The sequence below is a fragment of the Xenopus laevis genome, chromosome 4L (genome assembly GCF_017654675.1).
Source record: "Xenopus laevis strain J_2021 chromosome 4L, Xenopus_laevis_v10.1, whole genome shotgun sequence".
NCBI lineage: Eukaryota > Metazoa > Chordata > Amphibia > Anura > Pipidae > Xenopus > Xenopus laevis.
Genome location: NC_054377.1, coordinates 144,524,720 through 144,541,830, shown reverse-complemented (window position 1 = coordinate 144,541,830; position 17,111 = coordinate 144,524,720). Strand labels below are relative to the sequence as shown.

Sequence of the window (17,111 nt, the reverse complement as noted above, 5' to 3'; positions counted from 1 at the left end):
GTAGAAACCAGCTTCAATTCCAAGACAACCCTTTGATATTGAAATTTGTGTAAGGGTGTGAAGAGGAAAGTTAGTCTTCCAGGAAGCTTACATTCCACGTCACAGAGATGCTGAACTTTATTCCCCTGCCTTTTTGGTAACAACAATGTAGACTTGTGTAATGTGTAACTGTTAATATTGTAATTATTGTTTAGTCCGAGTGTAATCATTTATGTATAACAATCCATTGATTTATTTCACAATATATCACTTTAATATACGCTTATTGGTGTGGATTCATTGTCTGCTTGCTCAAAAGAACCAAAACCCTAGTAAGTGGGTTGAGGAATATTATTAACATTGATATATTATTATTAATATTGATATATACTATATAAACTTACACCTAGAAAGCATTAGTGAAGTCGGGCACTAATGTTCGGTGGTCAGGCCTTCCTTTCAGTCTCTTTCAGTCTCTATTCAGTCTCCTTTCACGTCATAGCTCTGTTCAGTTAAGGCCCCCATTCATGGGCCAATAAAAGCTGCAGATAGACCGAGTCGGCAGCTAATTGGCCTGTGTGTGGGGCCATCCGATGGGCATCCCCGATCAATATCTGGGCATAAGCCGGTCAGATGCCGATCGGACAGGGTAAAAAATCCTATTGGATCGCAGCCGCAACTGTTCGTTGATGCGGTCCCACGATCCGACCGCCGTATCGCCTCCATTCTGATTCGATCATTGGCCCTAGGGCCCACGATCAGATCACCCACCTCAATGTGGACATATTGGGGAGAGATCCCTGTGTTTGGCCAACTGCCATCTCAGCAAAACCATTCTGTATTGATCTGACTGAATACCGATTCATAGTGTCTGAAGTAGTGTGCCGATACCCGCGAGACCCGTGGGTCGGGCGGGTTCGGGCCAACTTCCCATTCCTCTTCACAGGTGGTGGGAGGGGAGAGCAGGAGAAGAGCTCAACCTGCATCCTCCACCTTTAATTGGCGACTCCCAGATTCCTCTTTTATGGACGCTGCGCCTGCTCGCCCAGCGCCTTTTGTGACGTGCTCGGCGGGTCTATAAAAGGAACCCGGAAATCGGGCTTACGCGCATGCAGGTTGGGGAAATCCCGACCCACACATCACTAGTCCGAAGGGTTCGCAGTCGTTTTCCAGGCAGATAGTAACAAGCTCAAAGTTGAAGCAGAAGGTCAAGAATCAGTAGATCAAGTCAAATTAGCATTTTAGAACATCCAGGAACTCTTAGCAAGAAGGACCTATATTCGGGTATTGAACCCGGATCCCTGTGTACTTTTATTTTGAATGTTGCGTTCTGAAATGACGCACAATGACGTCCGGCGCCATCACACCATTGCGAGATGATGTCCCATGGGTGCCACCATCTTGGATCTGGAGCGGAGCGCTCCTGACACAAATGTGGCTGTGATTGGCATTTGTATCACCCTATGTGGACTGGTAGCCTACAGGAGACTCTGTTTGGCAGTACACCTGAGCCACTGGTTGGCGACCATTGCTTTAGATGCGGTGTGTTGATACTTTTGCCCATATATTTAGTTTGTGCAGAGAGATCCCAACACAAAGCAGAAGTATAGTGGCATTCCGGGTACAAAAAAAACTCATGGAATTATTATATCCATTGGTTCCAATGCCAGTTATGTATAAAATGAAAAGCGATAGTTATTAATCATTCTTTCTTTTGTCCCAGTTTCCCACCAATATTCTCTCTCTTTGCAGTTTATTTTTGTCTGTGCCAACTATTTTTTTTTTTTTGTTTGCTCCTGTTTCTTAATTTTTTTTTTTTTTTTTTTTTTAGCATTGTTCTTACTCTACACTTTGTTCTTTGGGGATCTATTTTTGTTAAATATGCATTGCAGGCTTAAGCTTGGTGAATACATTTAGCAGGTGCCTTAATCCTCCTAATGACAAGCCAGAGAGAGAGAGAAGTGCTGAGTAAGAAGCCGTTGCATACTAATTAACGCTGTTAAATGAGATTATAATAAATTAGATTAGTGTCACCGAAAAAAATTAATGATGAGGTAATAGGGAGTTTTAATTGATTATTACCTAAATGGCTAGTTGACATTCAACCTAATTGTCTTTCTTATTAACGACTCCAGTAAAAAGTGTTGCCCGCTGCTTCTCATGAACGAGGCACAGCCAGCTTCCCAAAAATAGAAAATTATATAATAGAACTTTTTAAAATGTTTATACATAAGGGTAAAGCATTTAATCTAAGAATATTTATTTATGAAACGCTACGACTCTTGTCAACTGCCAGTTACGGTGGGTAGAACCACAACATTTTAGATATGCCTGTTTTATGGAGAACTTAACCCCCCCTAATAAGAAAAGCCCTACCTACTACCCTAGATAGCCCCCCACCATGCTTCCCCTCCTCTGCATAGGTCATTATCCCTGAAAGTGTCCTGAATACATTACTTACATGCAGAGAAAGTGGAGCTCACGGGCGCCATCTTCCGGATCTTTGGTCTTCTTCGTTCCCTTCGGCAATTCACTGCAGTTTTGACTGCTCCTACTGCACATGCACAAATACGGCGTTCCTTTCAGATGAAGACCAAAGATCCGGAAGATGGCGCCCATGAGTTCTGATGCGCTTACTCTGCAGAGATACGTGAGCAATGTATTTGGGACACTTTCAAGTGTAATGAACTGCGCAACGGAGAAGCAGGGAGGGGGACTATCTAGGGTAGTAGGTAGGGGGTTTTCTTATTGGGGGGTTTAGTTCTCCTTTTATCTTCCTATACAGGTATAGCATCTGTCATCCAGGAAAGCCATCTCATATACAGTCCATTTTAAAGGGCACCAAAAATATTTGCCCCCACTAAAGGTGCTGGCTTATTGAGCCCACACTCCAGTTGGGAGTAACAGTAGTTTTTTTCTCCCAGTTCAAAGACCATGTTGGGGCACACGCATGCGCATAATCAGCTAATGCCGCAACCTGCTCATTATGCGATTGACATCCGCCGATCATTATGCGCAGGTGCTTTGCACGACATGGCTGCTCACTCTGGGAACTCTCTCCGGGTCTGAGTGCCCTAGCACTGGCGGTTTCAATTTTAAAAAAAAAACTTCTATTACCCCCAACCAGAGTGCGCTCTCTATTAGCCCACACCTTTGGTAGGGCAAATTTATTTTTGGCCAACAGATGCCCTTTAAACAAACTCACATTTTTTCAAAAAATTATTTCCTTTTTCTTTGATAATCCTAACTACGATATACAGTAATTAATCATTATTGGAGGTAAAACAATCCTATTGGGTTTAATTAATGTTACATTATTTTTTAGCACACACATTGTGATCCAAAGAATCTTTGCGTCTATGGAGAGGTTAAGGATAGGCAAACAAGACCAGACCCTCTGGTGCAGTGTCATTAGATGCACATTCCATTTATGCACCATTATATATGAGGACTCTGCTCCCTACTCATATATAGGAAAGTACCTGTGAAGAGCCACATTCGTGCAACTTCTCCCTAGTATTGAGCTTGCCCTGCTTTTTTTCTATACTGGTATTGGTAAAAGCCAGAAGAGAATTTAATAGTTTTATTGCAGGAGAGCTTTTTTGCCATGTTGGGGGGAATAGCCAAGACAAATAACAGTAGTATAATATCCAGTAGAGAAAGAAAACAGTTTTTTTTTCCAGTTCTTCCCATATGGTAGTCTCTTCTCCTTTCCACTAACTTCGTGTTCCAGAGATTTGGATACAGAGAGAAGAGACTGGCACAAGGGCAAAGTGGGAAGAAGATTCTGTGCATAGTTGGCAGGTAGGAGCTGCCCTGTGCTTGGTATGCGTAAGGTTCCAAAACATAGGCTCTGCCTCTGTGAACCATTATGTTCACAGAAGAAACTTCTCAGAATAGTATAGCCTAAATGGACCCCTCTGTCCTAGGTCCTCCTAGTTTTAGACATAACAGTGCGTGCCATATGATCCACACTGGAGATGACTAGCAACAAATAAATTTTAACTGGTTGTGCCAGTATAGAATAGTACTGCTTCTGCCAGCCACTCTACTATGTCCATTTGGTTTAATTCATCCCCTCTATAATCCTTCAAGGTCTCTTGTTGGGTGATTTCAAAAGGAAGGGTGATGCTATGCCATTTCTTCAGCAGAGGCACTCCTTAAAAACTTCCATGAATTATATTCTAGTCAACATTCATTTAGTTATTCTCCCACTACTTTAAGAGCACCAGAAGACTTCTCTTATAAATGTAAACAATGCAATTAACAAAATCATTTAATTCACCTTCACAGTTGATTTAATGTACAAATAATACACTTTTTTTTTCTTCCAGGTTTTGGTTTTTCTTTGAATCTTCAGCCATCTGTGATCGTGGTTGGGAAGTATTTTCTTAAAAGAAGACCGATTGCCAATGGTCTTGCCATGGCTGGAAGTCCAGTTGTACTTTCCACGCTTGCACCGCTCAACCAGTTCCTGTTCGATAAATTTGGCTGGAGGGGCAGTTTCTTCATACTGGGTGCATTGTTGCTAAACTGCTGTGTAGCCGGTGCTCTCTTTCGACCGCTAGGGCCAATGACCGCTTCCGAGAAAAAAAAGAAAAATCCATCGCAAGATCTTGCTGAAAAAGGCACGGATGAAACCTTACTGTCTGCCAACAAGCTTCAGCCTTCCTATGGGACCAAAATGGAAGAGAACACGGAAGAAACCTGCATGGAAAAGTTTAACAAAGTCCTCGATCTAACACTTTTTAAGCACAGAGGTTTCATGATTTACCTAGTTGGCAATGTGGTGATGTTTTTTGCATTTTATGCCCCTATTGTATTTTTAACTCCATATGCTAAACATCTTGGAGTTGATGAGTACTCATCTGCATTCCTCTTATCAATTCTTGCCATTGTAGATATGTTTGCTCGGCCAGGCACGGGTTTGATTGCCAACACTAAGTGGGTACGCCCCAGAATCCAATATTTCTTTAGTTTTTCAATTGCCTTTAATGGGTTTTGCCATCTCATGTGCCCATTGGCCACAGACTATTTTGGTTTGGTTGTCTACTCTGTATTTTTTGGTTTGGCTTTTGGAATGGTTTGTGCTTTGCTCTTTGAAACACTTATGGATCTTGTTGGCGTCAAGAGATTTTCAAGTGCTGTGGGACTTGTTACAATTGTGGAGTGTGTTCCTCTTCTCCTAGGACCCCCAATTGGAGGTAAGAACCACGATCACTGATTTTAATATCCTGAAATCCTGAGATAGTAGCACTGGACCAGAGGTTTTCATAATTCTTGAGCCCTATTTGTAATCCAGGCCAGGCCAGGCTCCCTTTATTAAAATTCCTTTGATTAAAATTTAAAAAACAGCAAAAAAAAACCTCCAGAAATTCAAATAATTTTGAATTTGAGTTTTTTTTTCAAACTTTACATTTTTGAGATTTCCAGAATTTGAAATGAAGAAGATTCAGCAGCTAAAACCTGGAAATCTTCTTTTGAGGTTATTGAGAGTTGTATTATCAACATTCAAGTTATTTTTAACTAGTCACATTTTTTAAAATGAATGAATTAACATGTTTCGTGGCAATCAAGTTTTCGTTTCAAGGATTAACACACGTCAAATTGTTCCGTTAGAAGTTTTATCATAAATCTTCTAGCAGTTAAAACAAAAATGCGACAAAAACTCAATCATGTTGCGTAAAATACTTTAATTTAAAAATTAGTAAAATGTCCCCTTGACTTCATATTACACCAGTATCACATCAATACAATGCGCTCAACCCCTTACATGTATTTTGCCCCCCTAACCAGCATTTGCTGCTCCCTAATAAGAAAGTCATGATACATGGCTGATTAGTAATTAATTGTCTCTTAACATGGCAGCTTACAATCCAGTGCAATTCACATCAGAATTTAATAATCAGCCCTAAGGCTAAGGCCACACACAGTCTGAAATCAACTGGCTTGTCACAGACTCAAACTGCAGAGACTCGCGGTTCTCCACCGAAACTTGCCGATTCAATGTGAAAGAAAGAGGAGACTACTAGTGACGGGCGAATTTGTCCCATTTTGCTGGAAAATTCACAAATTTCCCACGAAACGCAAATTTTGATGCCCCCGTCAATTCTGACGCCGGCGTTAAAGTCAATGGGCATCCGAATAATGTTGACCCCCCCGGTTTTGACGCAAGCAACTTTTCTAACTCGCGTCAAAAAGTTTTTGAATTTTCATGACAGCTTTGCGAATATATTCGCCGGCGGCGAAACGCGTAAAAAATTTGCCCCAAATTCGCCTGGCGAATTAATTTGCCCATTACTGGAGACTACTGCCCACATAGGGCAGAAATCAGCCAGTGGTTTTTGGCCCTAGCCTAAAGCATCAGCTTCTATTATTTTCTGCTTGTTGATTAGGAACAACCCCTAAGCTTCGTTCCAGTGCACACTGGGCATGTGCAGTGTCACAGACACTCATGCAATGGCCTAACAAATCCAAAATGGCAAGCTCCTGTGCACAACGGTGAAGGCCTAAATCATTACTATTACAGAGATGCTGAAAATACAGCCATATGGGTTTTTATGGTTTAGGTTTCCTTTAAGGTGAACATTTCTTAAAGGCCCCCATACACAGGCCGATAAAAACGGCAGCTTATTGACCCTTGTGTGTGGCCATCTGACGGGCATCCCCGATTGATATTGGCCGAAAATCAGCCAGATGCCAATTAGGAATAGATTAAAATATCGCAAATAAAAAATATCTTTTCGTTGATGCGGTTCTGTGATCTGACCGCCCGTTTGGACTCCATTCTGATCCGATCGTTGGGCCCTAGGGATCAGCCCGATATCAAACTTTGGGTGGTGTTTTTACTTGAATTTGCTTTGGAAGAAAATAATATCTAATAAATCTGCCCCTTAGGCTCTTTTAGATGAAATTGAAATAAAATCACATGCCTGGGAAAAGTCAGGTCCGTGTGTACCAGGAAATATGCAAAGTGGCTTTAACTTGTTTCAAAATGAAAGTAAATACATTTTCCAGTGTCGTTCTCACAACACCACTTACCTTGTTTTTCATGTAAAACAAGGTATGACGGCTGTGTATATGACATCAGGTTATTGACATTCAGTCATGTGGCACCAGAGGGTTTGCCTAGTATAGAAACTATATGTGATCTGAGAGATAAATGCAACACAAACTGTAGGGAAGTCTTAGTTCTCTTTCATTTGCCATAAAGTAAAAAAACTTATTTACTTCAGTTATTGGATGGTGGATTTGAAAACTATGGTTAGACATTTTCAGAATGGACCACATCTGTGTTGCAGGTGAAGTGAAAGCAGTGGCATAACAAGAACTGGCCGGGCCCCCCTGCAAACAAATCTTTGGAGGGGCCCATTGTGTGCTGTTCCCTATCCACCACCCACCACTTTTTTCGTTAGGAAACGGCGGCTATGGAGGATGTGGACCTGATGGCCAGGGACCTCTGTGACTGCTTCTTCTATAGTTTTGCCACTGGGGGAAAGTGTGCTCTTACATTTACAAAAAAAACTTGAGTTTATTGTGTCTTTAGCATTGAGCCAGCCTATGGGAATTTAAAAATATGACATACCTTAAAGGAGAACTGAACCCTAAGAATGAACATGGCCAAAAATACCATGTTTTATATACTGCACTTATTACACCAGTCTAAAGTTTCAGCTTGTCAATAGCAGCAATGATCCAGGACTTCAAACTTGTCACAGGGGGTCACCATCTTGGAAAGTGTCTGTGACACTCACATGCTCAGTGGGCTCTGATTGGCTGTTGAGAAGCTAAGCTTAGGGCTCGTCACTAATTATCCAGCAGAAAATGAGCTTCCCCTGTAATATAAGCTGATGCTACAGGTTTGCTGATTATTAAATTCTGATGCTAATTGCACTGTTTTCTGTGCTGCCATGTAGTAATTATGTGTATTAATTACTAATCAGCCTTATATTGTGACATTTCTATTCTATGTGTACTGTATATTGTGAGTGGGTCCCTAAGCTCAGTAAGTGACAGCAGCACAGAGCATGTGCAGTGAATCAGCAGAAAAGAAGATGGGGAGCTACTGGGGCATCTTTGGAGACACAGATCTTTACTGCTAAAGGGCTGTGGTTACCTCTGGCTGGTACAGAAGCCCAAAAAATAATGTAAAACATTTCTTTGGTTAAGCTTTACTTCTCTTTTAAGTTAAATTAAATGCAAATCTAAGCACCCTATCATCCCAAGGGCCAAACAGAGATTGTATGTTGGGTCGCAACAGTATGGCCACCTTCTGATTGTTCATGTAGAGTATTTAAAGGACATGTAAAGGTTAAAAAATAAAATCCCATTTTTACTTTCTTTAATGAAAAAGAAACCTATCGCCAATATACTTTAATTAAAAAATGTGTACCGTTATTATAAGAAACCTGACTGTATGCAGTGAAATTCCCCCTTCATTTACTGCTGTGGATAGGAATTGTCAGACAATCATACTTATGAACAGCAGGGGGAGCCCCCGCCTTACTTCCCAGCCATGCAGAACTAAAGCTGCTTTGTTTATGACGATCCCTAAGCAGCCCAGACCACACTGAGCATGTGCACAGTCTTAGTCTTGCAAAGATGTATAACAAAGTTACAAGATGGTGACCCCCTGTAGCCAACTTTGAAAGCATAAATTATTTGTTTGATTAGGCTTGTGGTGCAGTAAGTTCATGTTTATATTTAGTATACAAAATACAGCATTTCTAGCCTTATTCTATTTTAGACTTTACATGCCCTTTAAATGATTGAAACAGGCTACATTTTGCAGATGAAATGTTCTTCCCTAGATGATTCCATAACTGACCAACACCCATAATACATGATTATCCATTGGCTTGGCAGGACACCGTACATGGATACTATTGGTACATGTATGACCAGCATTAGTGTTGCTCAAGTCTTCCTTGTCCTATACATCAAGGTCTTACAATTCATTGGCCAATTCAGGACTATTTAAATTATTTAGAGGTAAACTATTCTTTATGTACAGGTTCTCATTGTAGGGCTGCTATATTGGTTGGTAAGTTGCTTGTTCAGTTTTAATACATCGTTTCTTCTTCTTCGCCCCCTGCAGGTGCCATTGTTGATGCCTTTGGAGACTACAAGTACATGTACTTTGAATGTGGAGCAATCATGGTAGCGGCGGGACTTTTTCTTTTTGTCATGAACTACTATAACTACCGCATGCTCGAGAAAGAGGAAAAAGAAAGGCAAACGAAAGAGATAGAAATGAAAGAAAACGCAGGTAGTAAGAAAGACGAGATGTCGCCCAATGAAGACAAAATCCAAAATGGCTCTGAATCGGCAAAGCCCGATACAGAAAAAGCTTGGAAAGAGAACTAGTGTGGTCGAAGATATCGTATAGGGCAATACACTTGAAGACAAACCCCACCAAAATCGTCTGCATAATGTTTGACCACTTACAAAAAATTGACAAAATGGTTACATTGTTATAAGGGATGTCCAACCTGTAGATGTTTCATTATTAACTTCATATTAAAGAGGTGTGATCATCGATTTCAATGAACTGATAGGGGACAAGTGAGAAAGCTGGAATAAATATCTAAATACAGATTTTATTTTTGTAGTAGTTCAACGTCGGCCAAAGAGACACAGCTTGGACATCCCTCGTAAGAAATAATGCGTTACTGTAGCATCACTCATTTCTGCTCTTACCGAGCATTATTTTTAGTATATTCTTTAATAAATTTTAAGTATCCAATATGGTTGTGCAGTTCCTGAGGCAGTTTGGGCAGAATGTCTTGTAATCCCACCAGAGCACAGACATTCTGTCCTAGTTTCATCCACGGAAAGCTCTTCTTGATGGGGGTTTGGATCATCATCTTCAGATCAAGAAGAAAGATGGACCAGAGCATCATTCACTTCCTTTCAGACCAGTTCTAATTCGTAATCAATATGAATCCCACCATTTGTCCCATGGACTGATCGGTTGAAAAACTGCCTCTTTTTAGGGGTTGGGTTTACTCTGCTAATCAAAACTCAAGAGAAACGCGCTTCTCCTCTGTGACTTCAATTGTTCGTACGTCTACAAACAAGAATAGAAAAAAAAATTCGAGTTGAAATAAGATTGAGCCTCACGTATTGACTTTTATATCACTGTGTGCCAAAATGAATATGTGCTGCTAGGATCAGCATTTTCTGAGCCAAAGATAGAACAGGGAAATAACTATTCTAACAAGCTTGAAGCCCGGGGAAGATGAAGAACCTAATTATATTCGCTAAGGATATTTACAGGCATCGTAAGGCTAAATGGTGCTTAGGAACTAAACAAATTCTTTGTAAATGTATTGTTTCCCTTGTTTGAATATTTTAATTCCTTTTGTAGTTCATAAAATATTTTTAAAAGGGTCTTGTTTTCATTTTTCATAGGGAAACGCAAATATTTTTTGAACATGGTGGATTAAATGAGATGGTGCTAGCAAATACGGAATTTAAGACATTGTTTCTGGTGCTTTGAGAATACCCATAGAGTTGTCTCTTGTTTAGTGTACTATGGTTTATCTGACTGTGCCCTCAACTAGAGTCCTGCACCGGGTCGGGTACCCGCGGAATACCCGCAAAGCATCGTTGTGGGTGGAAAATCCCTGATTCCTTGACCATGTGGGTAGTCTGCTGGTACCCAGCAAATGTACGGGACTGGTCCCTCCCATGCTCCCTGGTGCTGCAAGGAATTTTTTTTTTTACCTTTCCAGATGACTGGGCAGTAGTGACGTCTAGGGATGGGCAAATTTTTTGGCCTTTTTTCGCGCGAAAATGCCACTCATAGACCTGTATGGCGCTGTGCGTCAAAAAAAAAGTGACGCACGTCAAAAGTTTTTTTGCTGGTGCCGAATATTTTGAGAAGCAAAATATTTGCCCAAGCCTAGTGACGTCACATCCGGTCTCAGATGATGTCACTTCGGGTTGAGTGGTAAGTTTGACTTATAGGGTCAGGGTAGGGGAAAGTGTTGGTTGTAGGGTTGCCACCTTTTCTGGGAAAAAATACTGGCCTTCCTATATATTTATCTTTTTTCTCTATTAATAACATTGGGATCAACCATCATTTTTACCGGCCAGGCCTGTAATATACCGGCCAGGAGACAACCCTCTTGGTCAGGTTAGGGGTCAATGTGTTTGTGTCAGGCACACAGGGTCGGATTTCCGTGCTTGGTGCCCCTAGGCCACCAGGTCCTAGCGACTACTGCTTTTACACGCGACACGCTCCAATTGCGAGTGTGCATGCGGCTCCCCAGTGCTAAGAAGAATGCGGCTGGGCGGCATTCCGCCCCTGAAAATTTGCTCCTCTAGGCCCGGGCCTTTGTGGCCTCACCACATATCTGGGCCTGCAGCACGGGTCCTTCCAATTGGACCCGTGCATGACTTTTCCCTTAACACCAGACCACAAGCCCTGGGCCACTATGCACTTGCCCAGGGAGTTGTAGTGGATGTCTCTGATAAAGGAATGCAACCCTCCCCCAAATTTGACACAGTGACCCCCCCCCCCAGCATTAAAGGGCACAGTGAGGCCCAGCATTAAACATTTTAAGCCTTGTAAACCCAGATCTAAGGAGAGCATATTGAGCAGCAGTTTAACAAAAAAAAGAGCCTCTTTCTCAGTTACACTTCCAGGTGACATAACACGTGCCTCCCTTTTTTAAAAATAAAATAAAAATAGAGAACTCTGCACACCTCAGTGTTTATCGGCAGTGTTGAAAAGTCCTGATTTTGTGATTGTTTAACCAAGTTTTTTTTTTTTACATGCTGGCCTTATCAACAAAATCTTTGATCAGATGTAGAATGCGGTGACTTTTTACACTATTTCCCATAAAATGTCAGGCGCAATAGATCAGGGTAAGAATGAACACGTTAAAGCCGGTCTGAAAACACATTATTCAGTTTGAGACGGAATGTGGCAGGGCTACAGTTGGACTTGCGTATAGGAGGAGCCAAAAACCTCTCCGTTGTATCATAGTAAGAAGAACAATGAGCTAAATGTAGAAATTTAGATAGAACAGAAGTATCGCTTGGTCCTCAAGCTGTGGGTCTGGTTTCCCTGGTGGGACCTGGAGCTTTAACTTGGGTGTCAGCCTTAAAGGCCAATTAGAGAAATCTTATTTGTCCTTAATTGAGTGGGAATTATAGCTATATATTGTTGGGTCTATGGCTAAATGGCAAATATACAGCACTTCTTTCATCTATACCTGTAGCCTTGTTATAAGAAGAGAGGTTTGAGGTTTGAAAAATGTTGCCAACCAACCATTGCCATAGAGGAATGATACCTTCTGGGTTATGTAATTAAAAGCATTAAGTTTGCCCATGAGTGATAACCTATAGCAACCAATCAGCAGAATATAGAATGAAAGGAGCTCACCACATCATTAGATCAGACCTGTCCACGGGTATCCTGTGTCCGATAACCCAAATCAATATGTAGAACTGTAGTATGGATGTGGAACAGATCCAAAGCGGCAGTCAAACTGCAAAAAATCCGTTTATTGGGGAGTGTACAACATGTTTCGGGACAAGCCCTTTATCAAGTGTATAGGAACAAACAAAACATTCAACATTTAAATCCTATGTGACCAATCACACCTTCTGTGGGTTGTTACTTCATTTAACCCTTGTGTTAACCCTAGTCATGTGACATCTGAATACAACCAATGCTGCTTAACGCAATAAAATTTTTTCATTCATAAAAACTGTGATAAGTTAAAAACTATTCTAACATAGTTAACATTTAGTGTAAACAGAAAAAACGGTGAATAAATATTTCTTATATTTAAATATATTTAAATATAACAGCCATTCAGCCCAATTGATAAAATGATATTTACTTGATTCTCCTTTTTTGGATAATTCAAAAATGTCCAAATCCGTATATAAGTGCATTAGTGCCAAAAGTGTGAATAATACAATAAAACGTGGTGTCAATAAAAAATTTATAAACAGCTTAAAATACAGGGAATTGCTCCATTCGGCCTAACCTGTAAAGATAAAGAGAAAATGCTGAACCAATCAGCAGGTAACATTATTGGTTGCTATGGGTTACTGCTCCTGGGCAAACTTAGTGCCTTTTATTACACATGGGGGTATATCCTCACCTCTTCTTAATCTTTTATGGTCTTATCCCTGCATTTTTATTGTCACCTTTTCTCTTCTACTTGACAGGTTTTATGGCGGTGCTACAGAACCATGCCATGCATTCCATAAAGCTGTGCAAACCTTTCCCCGAATACCGCTGACTGTTTTACATTTTTGTTATTACTGATGGCAGAAATGCGCATGACATATCCAAGGAGTTGGAAAATTAACCCAATGATAGTACCGGTATGGGATCCGGAATCCCGTTATCCCTAAAGCCATTATTTCCTTTTTCTCTGTAATAATAAAACAGTACCTTGTACTTGATCCCAACTAAGATATAATTAATCCTTATTGGAAGCAAAACCAGCCTATTGGGTTTATTTAATATTGACATGATTTTCTAGTAGACGTAAGGGGGCAGATTTACCAAAGGGCGAAGTGACTAACGCTAGCATCAATTCGCTAGCGTTATCGCCCGCAGGGACATTGCCAATTTACTAATGGGCGCATGTGCCAATTCACTAGCGAAAGAGACCGGCGCTAGCAGTCATTCGCATTCAACGCCAGGTGACAATTCGCTCTGGTGAATAGACGCTACTTTGCAAAGTCACAAAATTGCGGATTTTACTGAACGTTACCTATTTCACCAGAGTTGCCTTCTCCACCTCAGACCAGGCGAAGTGCATTAAAGTAGCTTGATCTTCCTCAATCTTCTGTCACTTACATTAAATTCTGGGAGCTGAATATGCATCAAAGTCCAAAAAAACGCTGCCGACTTTTCCTTTTTTCAGCCTGCCTGCAAAAGAACTAACAAACTTTTTTGGTTATTTGGTTTTCCCCATACACTTGCAAACATATGTAATATTCATTTTACAGTGGGCTCATGTGTAGGGCATTAGAATAACTCTATTGTCTTTATTAAGGTTCCCTGGACATTTGTTTTGAAAAGTGTAATTTGTAAGTATTATTAACAACATTTAACATAAAGGCGTCCCTACAACTTTAAATTTCCCGCCCTATGCAAATTGACCTGAGCGCAAGATCACTAGCGAAGTTTCGCTAGGCAGAAATGAACTCTAGCACCGAATAACTCTTCACTGAATGCTCACATTGCCGAAGTAATGCTAGCAAAAAGTCACCAGCGTTCGGCACCCACGATGAAACTCTGCATTTTAATGAATTACCGTCGTCTGAGCAAATTTTTCGGCAGGCGAAGTGGACGCTGGCGAATTCTTGCCGGTTAGTAAATCTGCCCCAAGGTATGAACATCCAGATTAAGGAAAGATCCTTTATCAGCATTCTGGAGACATATTTTCAGCAGGTGGAGTTTGGCAACCCCAAGCTGAAAGGGGAATTTAGTGCCCAATATAATTTAAAATGTAGCACAAATGAATTGAGTACATTTGCTCCATGCTGATAAGGTGGTGGTGATACAGGTGTATCCTTATGTTCCCAGGCATGAGTAGCACACAACAAAACTACATTTCCCAGTAAAATCCACAATAACCAGAGATCTCTTACAAGTGGCTCTACTATATATGTTGCATGGTAATGTTTGGAGCTATTTTTTTCTTATCCGTCCCATTATACTGAAACCTTTTCTAGTTTATTTGTAGATCGGTTCAAGTATTATTGTAAGAAGCAGGACAAAACCAGAGCAGTAGCTATGTCTGCAAAGTGCTTTTATTGGGGAAAATTGCACCACAACGTGTTTCAGGCTAGGCCCTTTATCAAGTGTGGGGGGTACACAGTCATAGCTACTGCTCTGGATTTGTCCTGCTTCTTACAATAATACTTGAACGTGTCATTTTGGGGTGTAATAAAAAGTAGCAATAACAACACATTGTAGCCTTACAGAGCATTTGTTTTATTAGATGGGGTCAGTGACCCCCATTTGAAAGCTGGAAAGAGTCAGAAGAAGAAGGAAAATAATGCAAAAAGTATAAAACTGAAGTTTCTTAGAATTAGATATTCTAGAACAGGGTTCCCCAACCTTTAGAACCTGTGAGCAACATTCAGAAGTAAAAGGAGTTGGGGGAAACAGCTGGGTGCCAAATAAGGGCTGTGATTGGCTATTGGTAGCCCCTATGTGGACTGGCAGCCTACACTGAGACTCTGTTTGGCAGTACATCTGGTTTTTTATACAACCAAAACTTGCCTCCAAGCCTGGAATTCAAAAATAAGCACCTGCTTTGATGCTACTGTGAGCAACATCCAAGAGGACATGTTGCTCATGAGCCACTGGTTGGGGATCACTGGTCTAGAAGACACTAAGGGGCCGATTCACTAACTTCGAGTGAAGGATTCGAAGTTAAAAAACTTTTTTTTTTGGGCTACTTCAACCATCGAATGGGCTACTTCGACCTTCGACTACGACTTCGAATCGAAGGATTCGAAGTAAAAACCGTTCGACCATTTGATAGTCGAAGTACTGTCTCTTTAAAAAATACTTCGACCCCCTAGTTCACCATCTAAAAGCTACCGAAGTCAATGTTAGCCTATGGGGAAGGTCCCCATAGGCTTGGCTAACTTATTTTGATCGAAGGATATTCCTTCGATCGTTGGATTAAAATCCTTCGAATCGTTCAATTTGAAGGATTTAATCGTTCGATTCGAAGGATTTAATCGTTCGATCGAAGGAATAATCCTTCGATCGTTCGATCAAATTATCTGCGCTAAATCCTTCGACTTCGATATTCGAAGTCGAAGGATTTTAATTCCTAGTCGAATATCGAGGGTTAATTAACCCTCGATATTCTACCCATAGTGAATCGGCCCCTAAAAGTTAACTTAAAGGTGAACCACCCCTTTAATTAGGGGGCCCATTCATTAGTTCGAGTGAAGGAATAGGAAAAAAAACTTCGAATTTCGAAGTGTTTTTTTGGCTACTTCGACCATCGAATGGGCTACTTCGACCTTCGACTTCGAATCGAAGGATTCGAACTAAAAATCGTTCGACTATTCGACCATTCGATAGTCAAAGTACTGTCTCTTTAAGAAAAAACTTCGACCCCCTAGTTCGCCACCTAAAAGCTACCGAACTCAATGTTAGCCTATGGGGAAGGTCCCCATATGCTTGCCTAACTTTTTTTGGTCGAAGGATAATCCTTCGATCGTTGGATTATTCGTTCGATCTAAGTATTTGCGCAAAATACTTCGATATTCAAAGTCGAAGGATTTTCATTCCCCAGTCGAACATCGAGGGTTAATTAATTATTCGACCCTTGATGAATCTGCCCCTAAATGTCATTTGTTGATGGTTTCACGTTATGAAAACAAAAACACTACTAATCGTGTAACTTTCCTGCTCTGGACAATGGATTTGATTACAGATGATGCTTTTTTATCTGTATCCGGTTGAAATATGCAAATTAAGGAGTCACATTAGGTTTAGTATATGACATAATCCAGAAATGATGTTTTAGCTTCATCCCTACGCCAAGTTCCATCTTCTATGTGGCTCTGTGGATGAATGGGTCAGCTGAAGACTAGGGAGCAAATTTACTAAAGGGCGAAGTGACATGCTGGTGAAAATTCGCCAGTGTGACGTCATTTCGGTAGCGATAGACTATAGCGGTACTTTGCTCCCTAACGATTGGCGAATTTGCTCTCTGGCGAAGGGACGTAACTACGCAAATTCGCCAAGATGCAGATATTACTGAACGTTACCTCTTGCGCCAGACTTGCCTTCGCCACCTCAGACCAGGCAAAGTGCAATAGAGTAGATAGGAGTTCCTCAAAATTTCGTTGAAAATTTTTATAAGTTCCAAAAAACGCTGGCGACTTTTCCTTTTTCAGGGTGATAGGCTGCAAAAGATCGTAATTTTTTTTGGGGATTACCGGCTTCCCCCCTACATTTCCTAACATATGACACATAAACTATACACTGGGCTCATGTGTAGGGCAATATAACAACTTTATTTATTAAGGTTTCCCGGGCTTGTGTAATGTAATGTATTTGCTGCAACAAATGTACGTCCATTTAACTTCCCGCCATATGCAAATTAGGCAACGCTATCGCAACT

The 17,111-nt window shown here is 40.9% G+C and overlaps 1 protein-coding gene across 2 annotated transcripts in view; it reads left to right on the top strand.

The window, feature by feature from the left end:
* The window catches only part of LOC108714726 (monocarboxylate transporter 2), a 32,314-nt gene extending 21,943 nt beyond the window's left edge, over positions 1 to 10,371 (top strand). For both annotated transcript variants that reach the window (XM_018259203.2, XM_018259204.2), the window contains exons 4-5: positions 4,314 to 5,183; positions 9,077 to 10,371. In XM_018259203.2, the coding sequence (XP_018114692.1) occupies positions 4,314 to 5,183; positions 9,077 to 9,345 (1,139 nt within the window). In that variant the 3' untranslated portion in view covers positions 9,346 to 10,371. The remainder of the gene's footprint in view (positions 1 to 4,313; positions 5,184 to 9,076) is intronic.
* The last annotated feature ends 6,740 nt before the right edge of the window (positions 10,372 to 17,111 follow it).